Here is a 19,145-nt window from a genome sequence, read left to right as displayed (position 1 = left end):
ACAGAACCTTTGGTTCTTGTCCGAGAATAAAACACCAAGCAGCAGGGTCCATCAGAACTTCATGAGGAATTTTTCTAGTTATTGTGTATATTTTTTTAAATATGACGCATGCAGTTCTCTGTGTGTTGAACCATGTCTGTGAAAAAAGATTATTCAGTAGTGCTATAACTGATCATTGCCCCTATAGACAAAGAAAAATCTTGAAACGTGTTGTTTTAAATGTAACCTACTGATTGCTGTTCAGTATCCTGAATAGTTTTACCTCCTTCAATTCAGCATACGTTACTTAAAATACCCAGACCACTGCACATCCCGAACAAATGGAGAACTGTTCCAAAGCAATATTGAGTCAATTTTTTTTTCTGTTTAAAAGTAAGATTTCAAATGGATTTTCACAAATTATCTCCTTATTCTCAGTCTTTGTTAACCAATACAGGTCTGTGTTTAAAATGATGTTCAGAATAAGGGCTGTACAATATAAGGTGATTGTGGGACTGCCTTGATTGAATATGTTAAATTGTGATGACAATATAAGCTGCAAACAATATTCAGTCATTACGATGTTTTCAGCACTGCGTCAGATGTGAGTCTCTGCTGTGTTGTCTGTCCCAACAGGCTGAAAATACAATTTGCATTCAAAGCGGTAATTTATGACATTTGTCAAATAAAAGCTAAGTATTGCCATTTGAACAGTCCTTTGCAATATTAGTATCCCGCACACTGAAATTGCAATGTTGATATACAGTTGATATACAAAATCGGTAGGCACAGTCAGCACCTTTTGTGCGGAAACACAAGCATAAAAAATTATCAAGTCTTATATAAATTTTGTAACACTAGCATGGAATACTACACCGAGATATTAACTGGTGACTGGAATCAACTCATTATCGGCTTAATCAGCCTTCGAAAATAAATTTCTGATCAGTGACCAAACTTAATAATTACCAGGTTGCACATTATCTTCGGTGTGGATAATGGTACAGAGTTAAGAACCTGTCTTCAGTATCCAGGACTTTAAAATGAGGTTGAAGGACAGAGATCAACAAGAAAATTTCACACAACGACATGTTGGCTTCATTCATCAGACCGCTACTTAAAGAGAGATTGAGGCTTTTAGCAGATAACAGGGAAGCTGAACAAAGTACAGAAAAGTTATGTTTTATCCTTTTGGACTTTCAACCTTTGTCATGGAGCATGCTGTGTTTGGAAACGTTGGCAGGCTTTTGAAAATCTCAACTTGAAGGTGAAGTTTATTCTCTAGCAAATAGACACAGAAACAGCTAGCCCCAGTTAGCAATGCTAACCGTGGTATTAAAAGATGCTAAGGTGCTTGGTTTAGAAATAAATGTTAAACAATTTTAACAAAACTGCATTCTCACACACACACACACAACAATGACCGATCAGCAGGAAAGATGAACAAAAATGTTTTGTGTTCAATACAAGCGGTTTCATCAAGTCAAAGATTTAAGAAAGCGGGAAACACTACAAATTTTAGCCATTTAATCTCTTTAAAAATATATTTATATAGATTTTTAAGGGCATTTCAAGTATCCATTAAAAATACTTGTTGACTATTGCGCAAAGGGAACACTACTTTGGGTTCAACAAAAACTTATGAAACTGGAAAGATGGTGAAATAACTTTTTAATTACTCATGAATTGTCAAGAAGACCATTGTTGATAGAAAATAATGCTGATGCGTCCAGCTCGAAAAATAAAAATAGCAAATTGAGTAGGTCCTCTAACGATCGCTTACTTATTTATCTGTAGAGGGAGGTAAAGATTAGGGTGATGGCAAAGAGGCTTTTGAAACCTCAAAGACATGGAGCTTACAACCAACCAGAAACCTCCAATAAACCAGTGGAAACATGCAAAACACTGCTCTGCAATTATGAAAATGGTTTGATTTCTGTAGAAGCAATAAACGTTTATTTACTGACTGTGGATAACAGTATGCAATCATTTTTGATATACCAGTTTTAATAAAATGTCAATAAAGAAAACTAAATGTCAAATTTTCCAACAGAAACAAAGTTCTTGGTTGAATGAACATGATTTTAGATCTAAATTTGCCAGAGGTGTGAACAATTTTTGAGCTTTATTGTACAACTGAAAGACCATATAGGCTTGTTGCTGATCTATCGTTTTGTTGGTGGCATCAGTGAAATCAACAGTCTTTGATTTCAAACTCTATGCTGCGTGTTTAATCTTATTTCGAAAGCCCTTCAGAGTACAGAGATTTTGTTTTAAAAAAAAAAAAAAGCTCCCAACCAACCAAGAGATTGACAACTAAACAGTTGAGTTGTCAACTGTTTAGTAATCTGCCAAATAAAATGCAGTGGGTTTTTGTTTTTGTTTTATCTTGTGGGTGTTGGGAGGAGAAAAGTGTCCAACTGTTACAGCGCTTTGCTAGACATGCATCTGCACAAGGTTTAGGCAGATGGGGTATCCTCAAGTTCTTAATTCACCTTGCTACAGAAAAACCTCTCAAATAAGCAGCTGACGAAGTAGCGTCTTATCTTTTCAGCTCAAATTTGATAACCAAAGAGAAATAGCACCAGACAAGAAGAAATCAAACGGGTCGTACCTGTTTCCAGAGGAACTTGTCTTCCTGGTTCATCTGCCAGGTGGTCACCACGTGAATGATGGACAGCACCGCCCCGCTCAGCACCGCCGCCCTCATCCTCACGGGAAGCAGAGTGTAGATGATGTAGATGAAGAAAACAGACCACCAGATCCCCTCCGAAGCACTCCTGGGCGCCACCATGAACACGCCGAACACCTGCACTGACACCAGGACTCCGATCACCAGGTAACTGACCATCCACATGTAGTCCTGGTGGAAGCCATTGCGGTTGCAAACCACCATGAGAGCCATGAAGAGAGCCATCGCAACGGACAGGGCTGAGGAGTAGGCCACGTCAGGAGCGGCGTGGACACAGTGGAAGGTCAGCATGATGCCGCACACGATCACCAGCACCCCCATGAGCATGGTCAAGGAGCTCTGGTTCAGCCTAAAGAAGTAGCGCTGGTAAAGGCGTTCCAGTTTGCGGGACTGGAATTTTTTCGACTGGAATACTCGCACCACCCTGAGCCAGCAGTCCGCCGCCGTCACCACGCCTCCTGCGCCGTTGGGACTCTCGTCCCCCATGTCGCCGCTTCCTCCGTTGCATCCGCCTTTCCTGCCTTTCAATTCACCATCCTCGAAGCCCAAGTCAACTGATTTCAGCCCCACCCCTTCCCCAGAAGCCCCTCCCCTCTTGCCATAGTGATCCTCCTGCCATCCGCAGCGAACGCCGAAGTTCCCCCCGCCTCCGATAGCCCCGGCCACCCCTCCGCGGTGGTGCTGAGGGAGGGGGGCTCCGGAGGGGGGCTCCATAGCATCTGGGTCCCGCAGACAGCTCATGTAACGCGGGCTGCAGAGAGAAGAGCCTCCCTTCCGTTTGGACTTCTTGCCATTGCGTTCCCCCCACGCAGTCTTGCGGTCATCCACTCGGGCAACTAGGAGACCACTGAACCAGGACATTCTGTGTGAGCAAACAAACAACAGTCAGCGCCGAAGCTACGCGGGTCAACTTGACACCTTTTCCCACTCCTGTGACTCCCCGCAGGAGCTGTTTGTTTACCTGTCAGGGTTCTGGTACATGTTCCAGCCCTTTCCCTTACGACCGGTTCACTCATTTATCCCCTTAGTCGAAATTATGACGAAGAGAGGAGATGTTCGTAGGAGCCGCGTTGCACGGCCGGAGGCTGGGAGTAAACCGACAGGCACACCAAACTCCAGATGTCGGTCGTGCCACACCCAATAAGTGGAGCCTAATTTCAATACGACTCAAGCGCCAGGCCTATCTCCACGGCTTCTGCTGGCTCTGGAGGAGAGAAACATACAGAAGAGTTCAAGGTGAGAAAAAGAAGTCTGAGACATTTTTGGGGTAACAGCTTATCTGAGCCCTGATTTATACACTACGTATTTCTTATATAGGCTATTTATCCCTCTCAATCCCTGCTAAATCAAAATAGCATTGAAATGTCATGCACAAACTGTCTGCAAGATTCTCATAGACTGTATTTTAATTCAATTCAATTTTCAATTTTATTTATATAGCGCCAAATCATGAAACATGTCATCTCAAGGCACTTTACAAAATCAAGTTCAATCATATTATACAGATTGGGTCAGATTATACAGATTGGTCAAAAATGTCCTATATAAGGAAACCAGTTGATTGCATCAAAGACCCGACAAGCAGCATTCACTCCTGGAGAAGCGTAGAGCCACAGGAAGAGTCGTCTGCATTGTCCATGGCTTTGCTGCAATCCCTCATACTGAGCAAGCATGAAGCGACAGTGGGAAGAAAAACTCCCCATTAAATGAAAGGAAAACCTCCGGCAGAACCGGGCTCAGTATGAACGGTCATCTGCCTCGACCGACTGGGGTTACAGAAGACAGAGCAGAGACACAACAAGAGAGACAAAAAAGCACAGAAGCACACATTGATCCAGTAATCTGTTCTACATTAGATGGTAATAGCGGTAATCCAACACAAGTAATCTGTACTTGTGTTGGAAAACTAAGACGGTTTTATTGGAGAACAGCCTCCAAACCTGAATAACAGTGCAGAGTTTTGTTTTTCAGGGTGGGCAGGAGTTCATGCTTTTTGACTCCAGTATAACCCATTGTCTGAATTAACCGCTCCTGGTGCGTTGGTGGTCCTTTCGGGCATCTGGGGTTTTGGTTCCCCTGGAGTCTGTCTCTGTGCTTTGGGGGGCGGGTCTTTGGCTCCTCACAACCACTATTGAGCATTTTTCTTATGGAAAAACCTTACATACACAATCACACTCTCACCAACACCTACAGGTGCTTGGATTCAGCTACACACAGATTCACTTCTATACAGAAAACCCCTATTATTATCTTTAGCTGTCACTTTATACATGTATTAATTAATACTGTATATTCCTCAGCGATATATCAAGGCTTTGGTTGTTTGTACCTGTAATACTCTATCGGTTGGTTTTGCTGTTCTTTCTATATCTCTCTTTGCAGGTGTAGAAGCAGACTCAGAGGATGTTGTATTGCTCTCTCTCTTTCCTCTCCTCTTTCTCTTTCACCTTTTCCCCCTTTTAACGTTTTGTCTAATCTGTTTCTCTCCTTTTTTTTCCTCTTTTACCCCCCATTTTAGTGTCCATTGAATACGAAACAGTCCCAGCATAAAATCTAATAAAGTTTCTTGCATGTATAAATCAAGCGGAGCACTATGGCAAAAGCTGTAAGGCTCCGCTTGTGAAAGTAAAATCTGCTGGGCTCTTTTTTTTTTAGCATTAAGACAACAATTTATATTGCCACATTGCCAGACAGGACACACAAAAAAGAAACAACCCCTCCCAAAAAAAAAAAAAAAAAAGCATTTTGCAGTCGGCCAGGCAAAGGGAACAGATGGAATACCCGAAGCTCTGTTTATAATCTCAATCAATGATAAATAGACAAGTAAAAACATCCAGATAAGAGCTGCCAGACAGAAGGACATTGTCAAAACTATAATGTTTTATTCAAAGTGACAGACTCTGGAGGCCTGTGGAACAAATAGAAAAAGTACAAATAAAAAAGTTTAGAGTCAGGATGTCTGTGTTTTCTTTTATGGGATATCACCCCTATCAAAGGTTATGGCAGAGGTTTTCTGCGCTGTGTAGTTTGTTTTTGTTTTTTACTATTGCTATTTTTAAAAATGTGTTTTGCTATATTTGTGTCTCGTTCAGGGGGAGGACAAAGAACAAGATGGATGGTCAGAAGGATTATAACTTCATTTGTAGCAATGTGGGTGTCTGCTATGTTGAGGTGAAGGAAGAGCTGGCCCAAAAAGAAAAGCTCCCAATGTCTATCTTTAAACTCTAACCTAAGGTCATAGGATATGGCTCACGGCCAAAACAATAAGATCATAACCATAAGCAGTAAAGGTTTTCTTTTCCAATAGGTTAGTGAAGTCTTTCAGAAAGGATAAGAAATAGAGTCAGTTAAGGTGTTTTCTACTGAGTAGAGTCTCTGGGGAAGACTCAGACCTCAGTGGAGAGGACATGATTACTTTCTGGTGTGGCAACACCTTTAGTTCCCCAGAACGAGGTGGAGACTATCACTTGGAGGAGGGATAGAAGAAAGGATGAATGGACACAGGAATGGGCACGGACAGATATTCAGAGTAACACTGTGGATTTTTTTTTAATACAGGTTGATAAGCCCCCTATTCCATTCCAGGGACTTTCAGCCTTTACTGAGGATTTTGAAAGCCCTCCACAAGTTTTGATACAATTTTATTCAAGTAAATTCCATTTCCCAGCTCCACACTTTCCCGGATAAAAAGATTCCGGTGCGGGGGGTAGGACTTTCAGATTACTCCGGGATTGTTGAGGGGCGGGGTCGAAGCGAATCATTCAAACGGAAGCACAATAGTGGAAAAAAGCAGCAAAAACTGATTAAAGTTGGCTACCGAGACACAATGGAAACGTTTACAATGCTTTCGGGTGAGAACGTAGCTGTGTAAAACTCATTCATCTGAAAAGATGGAAAATGTTAGGAACAACAACTTGGCTAAATAAGGCAAACGTTACTGTATCTGTAATAAGCAGAAACATTAAAACCAGTCACGTGCAAACCGCATGAGTTCTTTAAATAAGGCAAATCTACAGGAAACTGTTTATACGTTGGATCCACAATGATTTAAAGATCCCTGTCTTCATAAATTACACTTTGTTTCATGTTGCATCTGTGGAGCAGGGAAATATATATATATATATATATATATATATATATATATATATATATATATATATATATCCAACAAGCACTTTTTAGTTGACAATTCTGACCCATATAGCAAAAATTTGCACACCACTGGTGTACATGCTCTAGGAAGGTGTTGCGTGTCAAAGCAGAGTATTGTAAGAAGCCTCTCACTGTCTCCGTCAGCTCGCCATCTTCCCATTGTAAAATTCTGGTACTATGTGTTCCTCAGGACACCGACTCAAAAGCATCCTGCCGGTCACATAACACAAAAGAAGACCATCAGACGAGTCCACCCTTATCCCTCGCTGATGCTCACAAGACCATTGTTGGTGCCTTTACCCGACATGTGCATGGGCACCCCGACATACGCAACAAACTGTGACGCATTGAGTATTGAGACTTTTTAGAAGAACCAACATCAATGTCATTGGCAATGTGAGCTTATCTATTGTATCTTTCCACATAGGCCAGCCTCTACTCCCATCATGCATCATGACCCTGTCCCTATTTTGATTTCCTAATTGGTCTTCTTTTAACTTTGATTTGGGCTGCAACATATTGGGGAAATATGTAATTACATCCTAACTATGAAATGTTATGACGAAGTCATTGGTTCATCATCTTCTTTTTTTTTATTGGAATGATAGAAAGGGAACCTTTAACCCTACTCTCACCAAGCATCTCAGTAAGTAAAATCTATGTCAGGTCAACTTGTCAAGTATATTATTATATTCATTAGAAGATTTTAAACTTGTCTCTCTAGTAAATGAGAACTCGTGTCTCCATACGGAATAAATAATAAAAATATTATATTATCAGTATGCAAAACCTGTCTGCATTACAATTCAGATAGATTAACATACCAGAGACTGCACTCAAACTGTCTTTTGCACAGATTTGATATTTTTTATGATAAGATAGACTTTGTTGATCTCACAGTGGAGAAATTCACGTGTCACATTGACTCAATAATCAAAAGAAGGCGCCAAAAAGAGGGAAAAGGTGCATGAGGTACATACAGTACATCCACATATATACAGTGGATCGAGGAGAAAAAAAGAAATAAAGCAGAGATTTAAGATGACTTATGTACATTTAAGGTGACTTGTATACATATGGATTTGACGTTGTACATTAAAGTGGTACCAGGTAAAGAACAACAGTGAGGTAGTGAGATAACTATAACAGCTGAAGTCTCTTATTTAACAGGATTATTGCACAGGTTATTGAACAGGGTATTAAATAGTAATTGCACATTAGTTATTGCAATTCTTATGTCATTGGACATGCTGTGCTGCTCCAATACTGACCAATGCCGACTAGGAAGACACCAAAAGACCTATAGTTTAGGAGACCCAGTTGCCTAGTCCAGAAACTCCTTTAAATTCTTAGGCGTGTCAATTTTCCCTTCAACTCATCAACTTTGAGGACAAAGTGTTCACTTCCTTCCTGATATATTACAGGTGTCTTGATTTAAAAATATATATATAAATATATATATACTACATCAGGCTTATCACTTCACCTGACAGGGGTCATAATGTTATGCCTGATCAGTGAAGATAATAATGAAAAGGTGGCGGTGCAGATTTCTGATTGGAGCATGCAAAAGGCCGCATCTTTGGCTCAGCATGCAGCAACGGATGTTCCCAGGCCACCAGACGACCGGATCCTTCCACGGCTGCAGAGGGACAGGCAGGAGCTCCCCTGCCTAGTTGCGAAGAAGAGAAAACCGCTGCTTCTCACCGCTTTTTATTTTATTTATTTATTTGTGGGGGGGGGGGGTTTCTTCTTTTTTTCTTCTTTTTTTTCTTCTTCTTTTTTTTCTTTCTTTCGTCCAGTACCCCTCCTCCTTTCGCTGGATCGACAAGATTCAAAGGGGGAACCAGCCCTCCCCCCCCCAGCACAAGGTCGACCAGCTCATATACCCATTTGCCAACGTCCCGCCGCGGCGCTGCCACTCGCTCGGTTTGTGCTTGCATTGTGCCTGGCTGAGCTCCCCCCCCCCCCCCCCCCCCCTGCACTTCCCTCTGCTGAAGGGGAGCGGTGGGGCAGCGAGGAAGGCAGTGGACGGTGGGTAGGTAGGTGGGTGGGTGCCCATGGCTCTAAGGGGGCATTTTCAACCGGACGCGCTGGTCTCCAAACGACACGCACTGACTCATTCATTCCGCGGCTTTGGAGATGTCCGAGGCCGCGCATGCACTCCCCTGTTCCCTGGGTCAGTTCTCATCCAGACGGTGCAGATGCAAACCCATTGAAAGGAAATTTAAACCGCAATTTCATTTTATTATTATTATCATTATTATTATAGTTTTCCAGTCCCTGCATGCTGCCGTGATCATGCATCTACGGCTCTGGTGTCCTGGTGCCGTGCAACACGGGCAAGGCCGTGTGCGTACATGTGTGTGTGAGAGAGAGGGAGAGGGCCCGCATTCAAACAGCGTAGGATTCCTGTTACATAACACCGTGGCCTATGTGACAACCACAGCGGGGACCAGAAAACCCATTCCCAAGTCAGGACACAAGCCCGCCTCTGTCAGCCAAGAGATGCACGCATTGTATATTAGCTGCAGTCGGTGTCCTTCAGTCTGCAGCAAAAGCGACGCACTCCCAGGTTTGGGTGCACAGACAAACATAAAGTACAAGCAAATTAGCAAGTTATCACAATGCTGCACATTCCTCTGCATCAGTCAGGAGATATGGGGGGGGGGGAAACAAGCGTGCACTAAAAAGAAAAGAAAAAAATCCAACCCATTTGGGGGATGCTTCAGTTCAAAGTAGCCCGTTTTAACAGCCTCCAGGAACCGTCAGCTGCACCAAGAAGCGCAACCGCACAGCGATGCGTCGCGTCCACCTCTACCTTCCCCGCAACGCACAGGCGCAGATATGTTGTCGCTGGCCGCCAGCGGAGAACACGCAGGCTACTGACCGTGAATCCTTCTTGGCCACCACCGTCCGCACAGCACCAGCGCGAAAAGAGGCCTCGCAGGGTCTGTCGCCAGCTATGTCATTCTGTTCTCTGGCACAAACCAAGCGCTCGGCGGAGAGGTGGCGGGACGCGCAACACGGCCCCCGGAGAGAAACGGCGCATGTATGACATGCATCGGGTTTATTTCGGCCTGCAGCGTGCGGCAGTCATTCAAGAAGAAGGAAAAAAAAAACAGATAAGGGGGGGGGGGGGGAGAGAGAGAACGGACTCACTGTGATCATCTTCGGTTTCTATTCCCGGACACGACTGCAGCTGACAATCCGATTCTCCGTGCTGGTCGGGCGGAGCGGCCGGGGTGGAGGAGCATTTGGAGCCAGGCTGGTCAAGGATGGTTGGGTTAAATTGGTCACCCTGTGGAGGATCTCCTCCTGCCGTATTCTCGCTCCACACTATCTTGCCTCTCCTCCCCCTGACCCTCTCGGCTTCAAGCGCCACTGTCAAGGCAGAGCAAACGTCAGCACCGCGCTTCCGGAAACGCCTTTCAAAATAAAATCATCAAACCCCCGCGATTAAGGTCTCGTGAGTCGTGAATAATGCTTATAATAATCATGCCTCATTCTGTTGGCTGATTATTTACTTTCATGGTTAATTATGCCTCGCAAGTTAAAACAACGATTTTGCAGTGTATCATAATTATAAGATACAATGTTTCAAATCTTCTCGAAATACAGTAAGGTCTACAATTTTTCTATTTAAGTTTACTGGCACCCTTCTATTGTTAGGATTTTTAATTTTCAGGATAAAGCTTTTTGTCACCAAGCATTTTTGCAGAGACTTGGAGTTTTCCTTGGCCACTGCACTTACAGCATTTACATGAATTTCACAATACAAATACCAGGAAGGAGAATGTTGTGCAATAATAGGCTGGTCGGTAGGATATGGGAGAGCAGTTATTTGGACAGTCCTGCTGTGAAAATTGGTTATAAACTGTGCAGTCGTATTCAATGTGGACTGTCCAGTTAATGCAATTTGTAGTAAATATATAAGGATGTTTCCACTGCAATCTCAAAATAATAGAAGTCCTCATGACAGCAGACATAAAGATGCAGCCTTTGTCCTTATTGATATCAATGTATAAATCAAGCTAAGCAAAGGTGGTTTTAGAAACACGTATTTGTCTGTAAAGTAAATTAATGTACTAGGTTGCATGTTAGATTTGTACTATTGACGTTTCAGTTGTAAATTGTAGTAATGGTCATGACAGACAATGAGCAAATGTTTAAACATGGATTTGTCATGATTAGGTTATTTTGTTTGGACTTTTTTGGACTAATTAGTTTCCACTCCCCACTCCCCTCTGCCTTCAGCCATCTGTCACCACCCAGTCAGCTCAGTCCACTCCTCGGTTGCCAGTCAATTAGCCCAGATCAGCTCCACCTGCTGCCATTAATTACTGCTCACCTGCCAACTCTGCTCACCTGTTCTCCTGTCTATGTACACCTGTCTCAGCCAACTCATCCCTTTTTGTGCACTACCACTTTGACTCTACCAGTTCCTGTGTGCTCAGCCAGCTGGACTCTTCTGCTTCCCCTCTCTGAGGAAAGTTGCCTGTGTCTGCATGCCGCAGTTCTGCCTGTCTACCTGTGAGTTCCAGCCGCTCGCTCTGCCCGTTCTGGTGGATCCCCGGTCCACATGGCCTGTTCTGGTGTGCCACAACCTGCATCTTCTGGTCCCCTGTTCATCCCTCCCTGCCTGCTCCATAAGCCATTATTCATCTGTCGAGTCTGGTTCTGGTTGCCTGCCTCAGGTGCCACAACTCATCCTCACAATTAACCTTCATAAAACTTAACTCTGTGTTTGGCTGACTATCGGGTTCACCAACATTAATCATTACAGGATTATAGAAAGATTATCTTAGCAGGTACTAAGTGAAGATAATTGGAAGGTCAAAAATCAACATCTGTTTAGGTGTGTTTAAAGGGAATCACAAAAATAGTGTTATTTAAGACACCTATGATGTACACAAAACTGAAAAATAAGGAAGTTGCAAAAGTGTAGAGGTTGTGAGAACTTTCATTATAAGATGAAATATTGCACTTCAGTGAATGCAGATACAATAAACGAGATAAAAAAATTTACACATGACATCTTTCCATTATGTTGCATCGGAAAACATAAGGCTGAGATTAGCTGAGATAAAATTCAAAACTGCAAGAAAGGCGCCCAAATCTCACTAAGACGACATTTACAGTGTTTACACTCTTTGAACACAGTTTAACATTTTGTTTCTCTTTCCCTCCCCCTTTTTTTACGTTCCCTACCATTACGTTCACTGCTGTAATATTTGGATGAAAATGCGCTTAGTTCCGGTGTGACGCTCGCTAATTTTGGCTGCATTGACGCAGCTCGGTTCAGCCCAGGCGCGCTGCTGCTGCTCTGCTCTGCTCTCACCACACTCATTCCCACTCGGCACTCCCTCTAGAGGCGAAGTAGCATGGCCCAGCTGTGAGCTCCAGCAAGATCCACATGGAAAAACTTGCAATAAGTGATCAGATGAAGGGATGATGCTTTTCATTTCACAAACATCTGTGATCAATTTGGCCCCACTTTTTTTTCTGTGCTCACAAAGATGTAGGCTTGGCTTTACTGGAAAAGGAGTTTCAATTTTCCCTCAAGCAAAAGTTAGTACAACATAAGCAATGCATGTGTATGTACTTTCTATATATAACATATATCAATGTATAAAGTGATTCATTTTGTTTTGTAATTTTACTGAGCAACAATGGTTAAAAGGTTGTGTAGCACATACTGTGCATACATACATACATACATACATACATACATACATACATACATACATACATACATACATACATACATACATACAAGTACAATAATGTCATAGTTTTCCAAAACATAAAAATAAACTGTAATGACTGTAATGGGCTGATTAAAATGCTTGTGTTAGACAGTTTTTTACATATATATGTCTCATCTAAGGCTTGTTCTAATGCAATGCTTGAAAGCAGAAAATTTGTAACAAAAATATTTCAGATTAATTATTTGAGTGATCATTGCCTTTGTCGAATATTAAAGTAGGATTAAAACCAGTCACGCAGCATTTTGTGAATTAAGGTGCAATATGGCAGCAACTGAAATACAGTAACAGTGCTGTGAACTGTAACTGTGTTATAACTGCATATATTTAGTAATTTTACTCGCTACAAGTAATTTACTGTGCTAAAAATATCTCTACTGTTGCTGAACCACAAATTACTCTCTAGCATGCTACTGTACAATCTTCAAGCATTTTACAGTGTATTAATTGTGTAAAAATAATGTTCTAAAAAAATGCATGACAAAGTGGAGGAGTATGATGTTGCTGGACATAAGCAATAAACAAATTTGATAAGTATTGACAGTTTTTAGGTGCTGCAGATCTATGCAGTAGCTACTTTGGTTGTTAATTTCTTGATATTGTGATCTTTGCTTGAGTTTTTTGTCTGTTTGTTTTGTTACAACACAAAACACTTGACTGTGTTAACCTCCAACCCCGTGCTTTTTTTTCTTTCTTTCTTTCTTTTTTGCCAAATTGCGTTTTATAATATTGTACAATTCATGATAGCCAACATCTAGGATCAAAGATAAATAAAAAAAAAAAAAAGACAGACAAGAACCTAAATAAAGAACTAGCACCAAAAGGAAAACACATACTGCATTTGAATAAATTCAGGGAAAGTTAGTCTATAAATAGAGCAAGCCGACCAAACTGGTTAAGCAAGTTTAAGTAGACAATATTTCTACGTCGGTGCAATTATCTTTAAATCAACAATGGATGCGTTCTGTTCCTTATGTACGCTCTAGGGCAACATTTCAGTGCGGTTATGTACTGATGAAGCAGGAGAGTTTGTTTTTAGGACACTATTCAAAAAGCCGCGTTAAAACTGAGAGAATAACTGCTGCTATTTGCGAGGTGTGACTGGCGTTAGAAAAATGACCAACAGAGGTCGCAGTTGTGCCTTGATGTGTAAAATTGTGGGTAGAATGACCAAATATGTTGTGAAATGTATACACGTACTTCAGCTGTATCTTCACGTTTGCATTCAAATGCAGAAAAGTATTTAAAAATCGCTATACTTTATCATTTAGCACTTCACTGTAAATTAATCCAATTTAATTTTTGTTTGCTTTCCCAATTCCATCAGTTGCTAGTATAAAGGTTAACCTTTGGTTGCTAAAAGTGACATGCAATAGTATTTATACCACAAACTATAATGTGTTTTTTTTTTGTTGTTTTTTTTTTTTTTTTTTTAGGATTTTATATCACTTTGAGAAACATTCTTTCACTGCAATTAAAGCTACAAATCTCTAGGGATATGTTTCTACCATCTTTGCACATCCAGAGACAGAAATGGTGTTCTTTAAAAGAACAGCTCAAGCTCAGTCTGATTGGACGGAGGGCATCTTTGAGCAGAGATAAGATTGTAAAATGGATTTAGGTCTGGACTTTGACTAGGTTATTCTAGTATTCTAGGCTCATTTTCAGGATAAAGAGTCCTGCACATAAGGGGGGAAAAATGTTGTTGTTGTTTATTTTATTTAAAAAAAAAATTGGGGGGGGGGGGGGGTAGTTTAATTTGACTAGAGCACTTTTTCCACTTGTTAGCTGTTTGCTCTGCACTTGTGGTGAACTCCAAACTGGACTTTGTTTGGCTCTCTTTCAAAAAAGCACTTTCTTATAATTATTCTCATATAAATTGCAAATTTGTTTAGTGCACATTTTTCCACCTGATCTGTAGATCTATGCAGCTTCTCCAGAGTTACAAAGGGAGTCTTAGCTGCTTCTTTTTTTTTCTTAATTGTCCTCTTGTCTGGGCACAGGGCTTTGTTTTTGATATGTTTGTAGTTGTCAATAAAATCTGCATTTATTTTTCTTAAATGGCTTGAAGACTGCTATGTGAGTTTTTCCCGAGTTTGGGATGTTGTCTTATAACCCGGCCTTGCTTTAATAATCTCCACAGCTGTCTCACCGACGTGTCTGCTGTTTTCCTCGGTCCGCGTGACGCTGTTTGTTCCCGATTGTTCTCTAACAAACCTCCGAAGCTTTCACAGTAAATCTAGATTTATGATGAAAATAAACCACTCAGATGGACCCCAACTGATCAGGCGACTCCCCATGTTACACTTTAACATGAAATACTCTGAAGTTTGTGATCACAGCTTGAAAAAATGTTGTTGTTTTTTTTTTAAAGTACAGGTGGGATAAAAACTTTCACAAGGCCCTTTGAAAAACAACCCAGATCATATTTCTTACACAAAGTGTCAAAGGAGGATAAGATTCCCAGGACAGCAGTAGAGATGAGCTTGTCTGTGCAGAACTGTGAAGGACAGCACCGATCAGGAAAACACAACGATCCAAGATGTTTAAAACCTTCAGTGTGTGTGTGTGTGTGTGTGTGTGTGTGTGTGTGTGTGTGTGTGTGTGTGTGTGTGTGTGTGTGTGTGTGTGTGTGTGTGTGTGTGTGTGTGCACGCCGCTCTTTCTTTAGCTGCGATGCATTTCTGAAAATCCCTGGTACTGAAAAATAACCATCAAGTTCTCTGAAAAAAAGAGACAAAATGTTGCCACAGTGAATTCTTGGAAGCTGATGGTTTGGTTTCTAAGAAGCATCTTGTCATTGACTGTTAGATATGATAAGGCTGTTTACGAAAGCTGACAGGTGATAAAAATGGAAGCACTGAACAAACAGAAATGAGCAGGTTACAGTGTGGACCAGGCCAACATACGCTTAGATCAATAAACCCGCCTGAGCAGCCAAAGGATGAGCTTTGTTTTGCATCTGAACCACGTGATCATATTTTCAACTCTGAGCATATTTTCTCTGTGACAAATCATGTAAGACAAGAGTTTGATGCAGAAAGGTGATGTAAGACTGTTGTGTGGTATTTAAAATTTTAAACCTTGAATTCTATGTTCTTGATTTAAAAAAAAAAAAAAAAAATCCAAACAACAAGCTGGATAACATACTTAAGTTATAGTTATGGGACTTTGGCAGAACCACCGTTAGATTTGTGAATTTATAAAACATGTTTTTAGAAAAGGAATAACTGGATCCGGTTCCCTTCTCGTGTTCGGTTTTGGAATTAACTTTAAGATTTTCATTTTCTCATCAGCAAGCTGCAGGGAGTCAGAGAGAGAAAGAGAGAAAAACGAGTCAGGACACAGCAGAAAGGCTTTTGATTGCAAATGATTTAGCTGAGAACAGAGTGAGAATGGAGACCTCAGAGAAAGCCCTGTTTCTGTCGCAAGCTAACGTCCTTCTGAGGATTTTAGCATCTATATCCTGATGACTTGGTGCGTTTCTGATGTAAAAACAGTGTTAGGGGTAATAAAGACCAGAAACACCCACCTGTCTGCCTGAACGCAGACAGGTGGACACACGTTGCTGACCAGGGAGTCATTCTCATTGGTCTATGCAGGTCCCGCTTGACTCAAAAGTGATGTTCGATCTCCAACATCTGAAGGAAGTTCTGTGTCCTCCAGACACAAGGAATTAAATTTTGCTTCATCGTATCTTTTATATTAAAAAGATATGATGGATAAACTACCAGTCACGTGTGAAATATTGCTAGAAACACAGAACTTGCCGGCAGAATCTTCTGAAACCTGAAATCCGTCTAAAGAGCTGAACATCAAAGGGTCATTTTAAAAGGGTTTCACGTTAGATTTAACCTGATTCTGCTTGCTGCTTATTTAGCAACACCAGTAATCACTTAGAAATCCCATATGATTGAAGAAACCAAAATGGACCAATGCAATGCTATATTTCTTTGATGGGAGAGGGTGGCCGACGTTTTTAAAAAAAAATTTATTTAATGTACAAGGCGACATCTATAAATTAGTTTGTGCAGTCAGCTCAAAGACAACGCCTCAAGTTAGGCAGTCTTTTTACCTTAAACTACAATATTCCTGCATCCTTCTGCAGATTACGGCAGATTATGAAGACAAAACCTGGATACCGAACCCAATCTTATTCCATAGTCTTGAATTAAAGATCTATAGTCAAACGATTACACATGAGTTGTCTAACTGAACTAACATGACTCATAATTCAGTCTATATTCCATACATGTTTCTCTGTTCTTTATGTTTGTCAATATCCTTCAAACTTGCGACCTTTAAAGGCGGGAAAGACAAGAGAACATGTAATCAGATGATTATGATTATGGCTTAAAGCTAAAGAAACCCCAACGAGCCCAAATTTTGCTATCAGCAGCTCGTGGGTCACAGCACAGGGATACCATGGTCATTACAGCAGGGTTTGTGTGTTTTTTGGCAGTGTAGGAAGGTGCCAAGTCCTGCTGGAAAATAAAACCGAGCCTGAGTAATAAAAGTCTGATGCTAGCTCTGGTTCTGGAATGGCTTAACACAAGGAATGCAACTTTAGTAGCCCATGTTGGATACATCTGTGTGTGGTGGCTTTTTAACCACTGGCTGCAGCTGCCATCCATGCTTCATGTTGGATAGTTTATTGCAATTTGTTTGCACAATTAAAAACAAGAACTTGTTAAAATGCGACAGACGCCCTGAGACAGCAACCTATCATCATGGAAAATTAACAACGTTAAACCGTAATTGTATCACTATGGCAGCATGACATTCCTCATAATATTGTTTTGTTTTTTTACAATCTAGTGAAGATGAACACGATGTTGGTTGTAGTCGAGTAACGTTACGCCTTTTGCTGTGATCTGTAGCTGTAATGTTGGGCAAATTTATCCTCCAATGAGTGAACGAATTCACTCTTAAAACACTTCAAAGAAGAAGGAGAGGAGAGGAGCCACACTTCTCGGTGAGGTCAAGATGGCGAAGCTGCAAGAATACTTGCTCAGAGGAAGTGAGACGGATGAGAGTGAGAATCAGGAGGAAGATGAGGAGCAATGATGGTGAAAGTACAGCGACAGGTATCTCAAGTGCGCTTTAGATTAGATGGGCGGTGTAGTTTTTACCCCACTTGTCCTCAAAGAGGCATGAAGAGAAGAACGATTTGTTCAGGAAATGGAGGTAAATGTGTAGAATAAAGTTCTCTATTAATAATAGACTGTGGATATCCTGAACTTTACAACTGTCAAATGTATCTTTGCAGTGTTATAAAGATCAAATCAAAATTCTGATGATGGACACTTTATGAATTCCAATTGTAAGAGTGAAGTGAAAAAAACATTTTAAGGTTCCTCTTGCAATGCTTTTACTCTTAACATGGCCACTTTTATAACTCATTGAAGCTATTTCATATTTTACCCAATGGGGAACACATAATGTTCAAATGAAAAGAAAACAATAAAATCATTTTTACCCACATGTTGCCAAGAAACCTGGACGTAAACCGAACAATAACATTTCTGTAGATAGTGTTGATTTTATCCGTGTTAAGCCATTAAAACACTTTTTCCCTCCTGTGTACCGCGCAAATTTAAGCAGGATCTCCTTTTTCTTCCATAATCTGCGTGTTTACAGACAACCTGATGAATATAATATTCCTCTGCTGTAGCCTTTGGTTTAACATGACTTTGGGGGTTCAGGGCTTTGAAGGTTCTGCCTATTTCAATCATATTTTTATAAGTAAATGATATGCACCACATGACCTAATAGTACTTAAATATGTTTGTTGGACAAATATGTAAACAGTGAGCCTGGGTGGTGCGGCTATGAATTGGTGCTGTGTGTGTTTGTGCAGCCGGACACCCCCAGCAGGACCGGAACACTTAGTATGGACCCGATGGCGCAGAAGTTGGTATCAGCATGGTATTTTCAGTAAAGGGCTATTTTAACACTTTTTAGGCAAGGCAAGGCAATACAAAATTTGTATAGCACATTTCAGTACAGAGACAATTCAAAGTGCTTTACATAATTAGAATATAGAAAAAATAAAACAGAATAAAAGCAAGTAGGAATAAAATGTAGAAAGAAAATAGAGCATGGGAGAATAGAAACTAAAGGCAAACATTAAAAACAGTCGGACTACAAAGTTGAACTAATGATGTTTCAGTAAAACAGTTTAACTAGAACAGTCGAAGGCAATCCTAAATAAATGTGTTTTTAATCTTGATTTAAAGGAACTCAGGCTTTCTTCACTTTTACAGTTTTCTGGAAGTTTGTTCCAGATAAGTGGAGCATAGGAACTAAATACTGCTTCTCCATGTTTGGTTCTGGTTCTAGGTATGCAGAGTAGGCTGGAACCAGATGACCTTAGTGGTCTGGAGGGTTGATACTCTGATAAGTCTGTGATGTATTTAGGTGATAAGCCATTTAGGAATTTATAGACTAACAGAAGGATTTTAAAGTCTATTCTCTGAGATACAGGGAGCCGGTTTAAGGACTTTAGAACTGGGGTGATGTGCTCTACTTTCTTAGTCTTAATGAGGACGCAGC

General features: G+C 41.0%; 1 protein-coding gene across 1 annotated transcript in view; it reads right to left on the bottom strand.

Annotated features, from left to right (window-relative positions):
- The window catches only part of LOC105928589 (adenylate cyclase type 6), a 69,226-nt gene extending 58,993 nt beyond the window's left edge, over positions 1-10,233 (bottom strand). The window contains exons 1-3 of the mRNA XM_012865926.3: positions 9,986-10,233; positions 3,633-3,875; positions 2,594-3,533 (exon numbers count right to left, since the gene is read on the bottom strand). Of these exons, the coding sequence (XP_012721380.2) occupies positions 2,594-3,533; positions 3,633-3,652 (960 nt within the window). The 5' untranslated portion in view covers positions 3,653-3,875; positions 9,986-10,233. The remainder of the gene's footprint in view (positions 1-2,593; positions 3,534-3,632; positions 3,876-9,985) is intronic.
- Positions 10,234-19,145: the final 8,912 nt, after the last annotated feature.

Source organism: Fundulus heteroclitus, chromosome 1 (genome assembly GCF_011125445.2).
Source record: "Fundulus heteroclitus isolate FHET01 chromosome 1, MU-UCD_Fhet_4.1, whole genome shotgun sequence".
Taxonomy (NCBI): Eukaryota; Metazoa; Chordata; class Actinopteri; order Cyprinodontiformes; family Fundulidae; genus Fundulus; species Fundulus heteroclitus.
The sequence above is the reverse complement of the archived record's forward strand: the minus strand, read 5'-3'. Positions and strand labels throughout refer to the sequence as shown.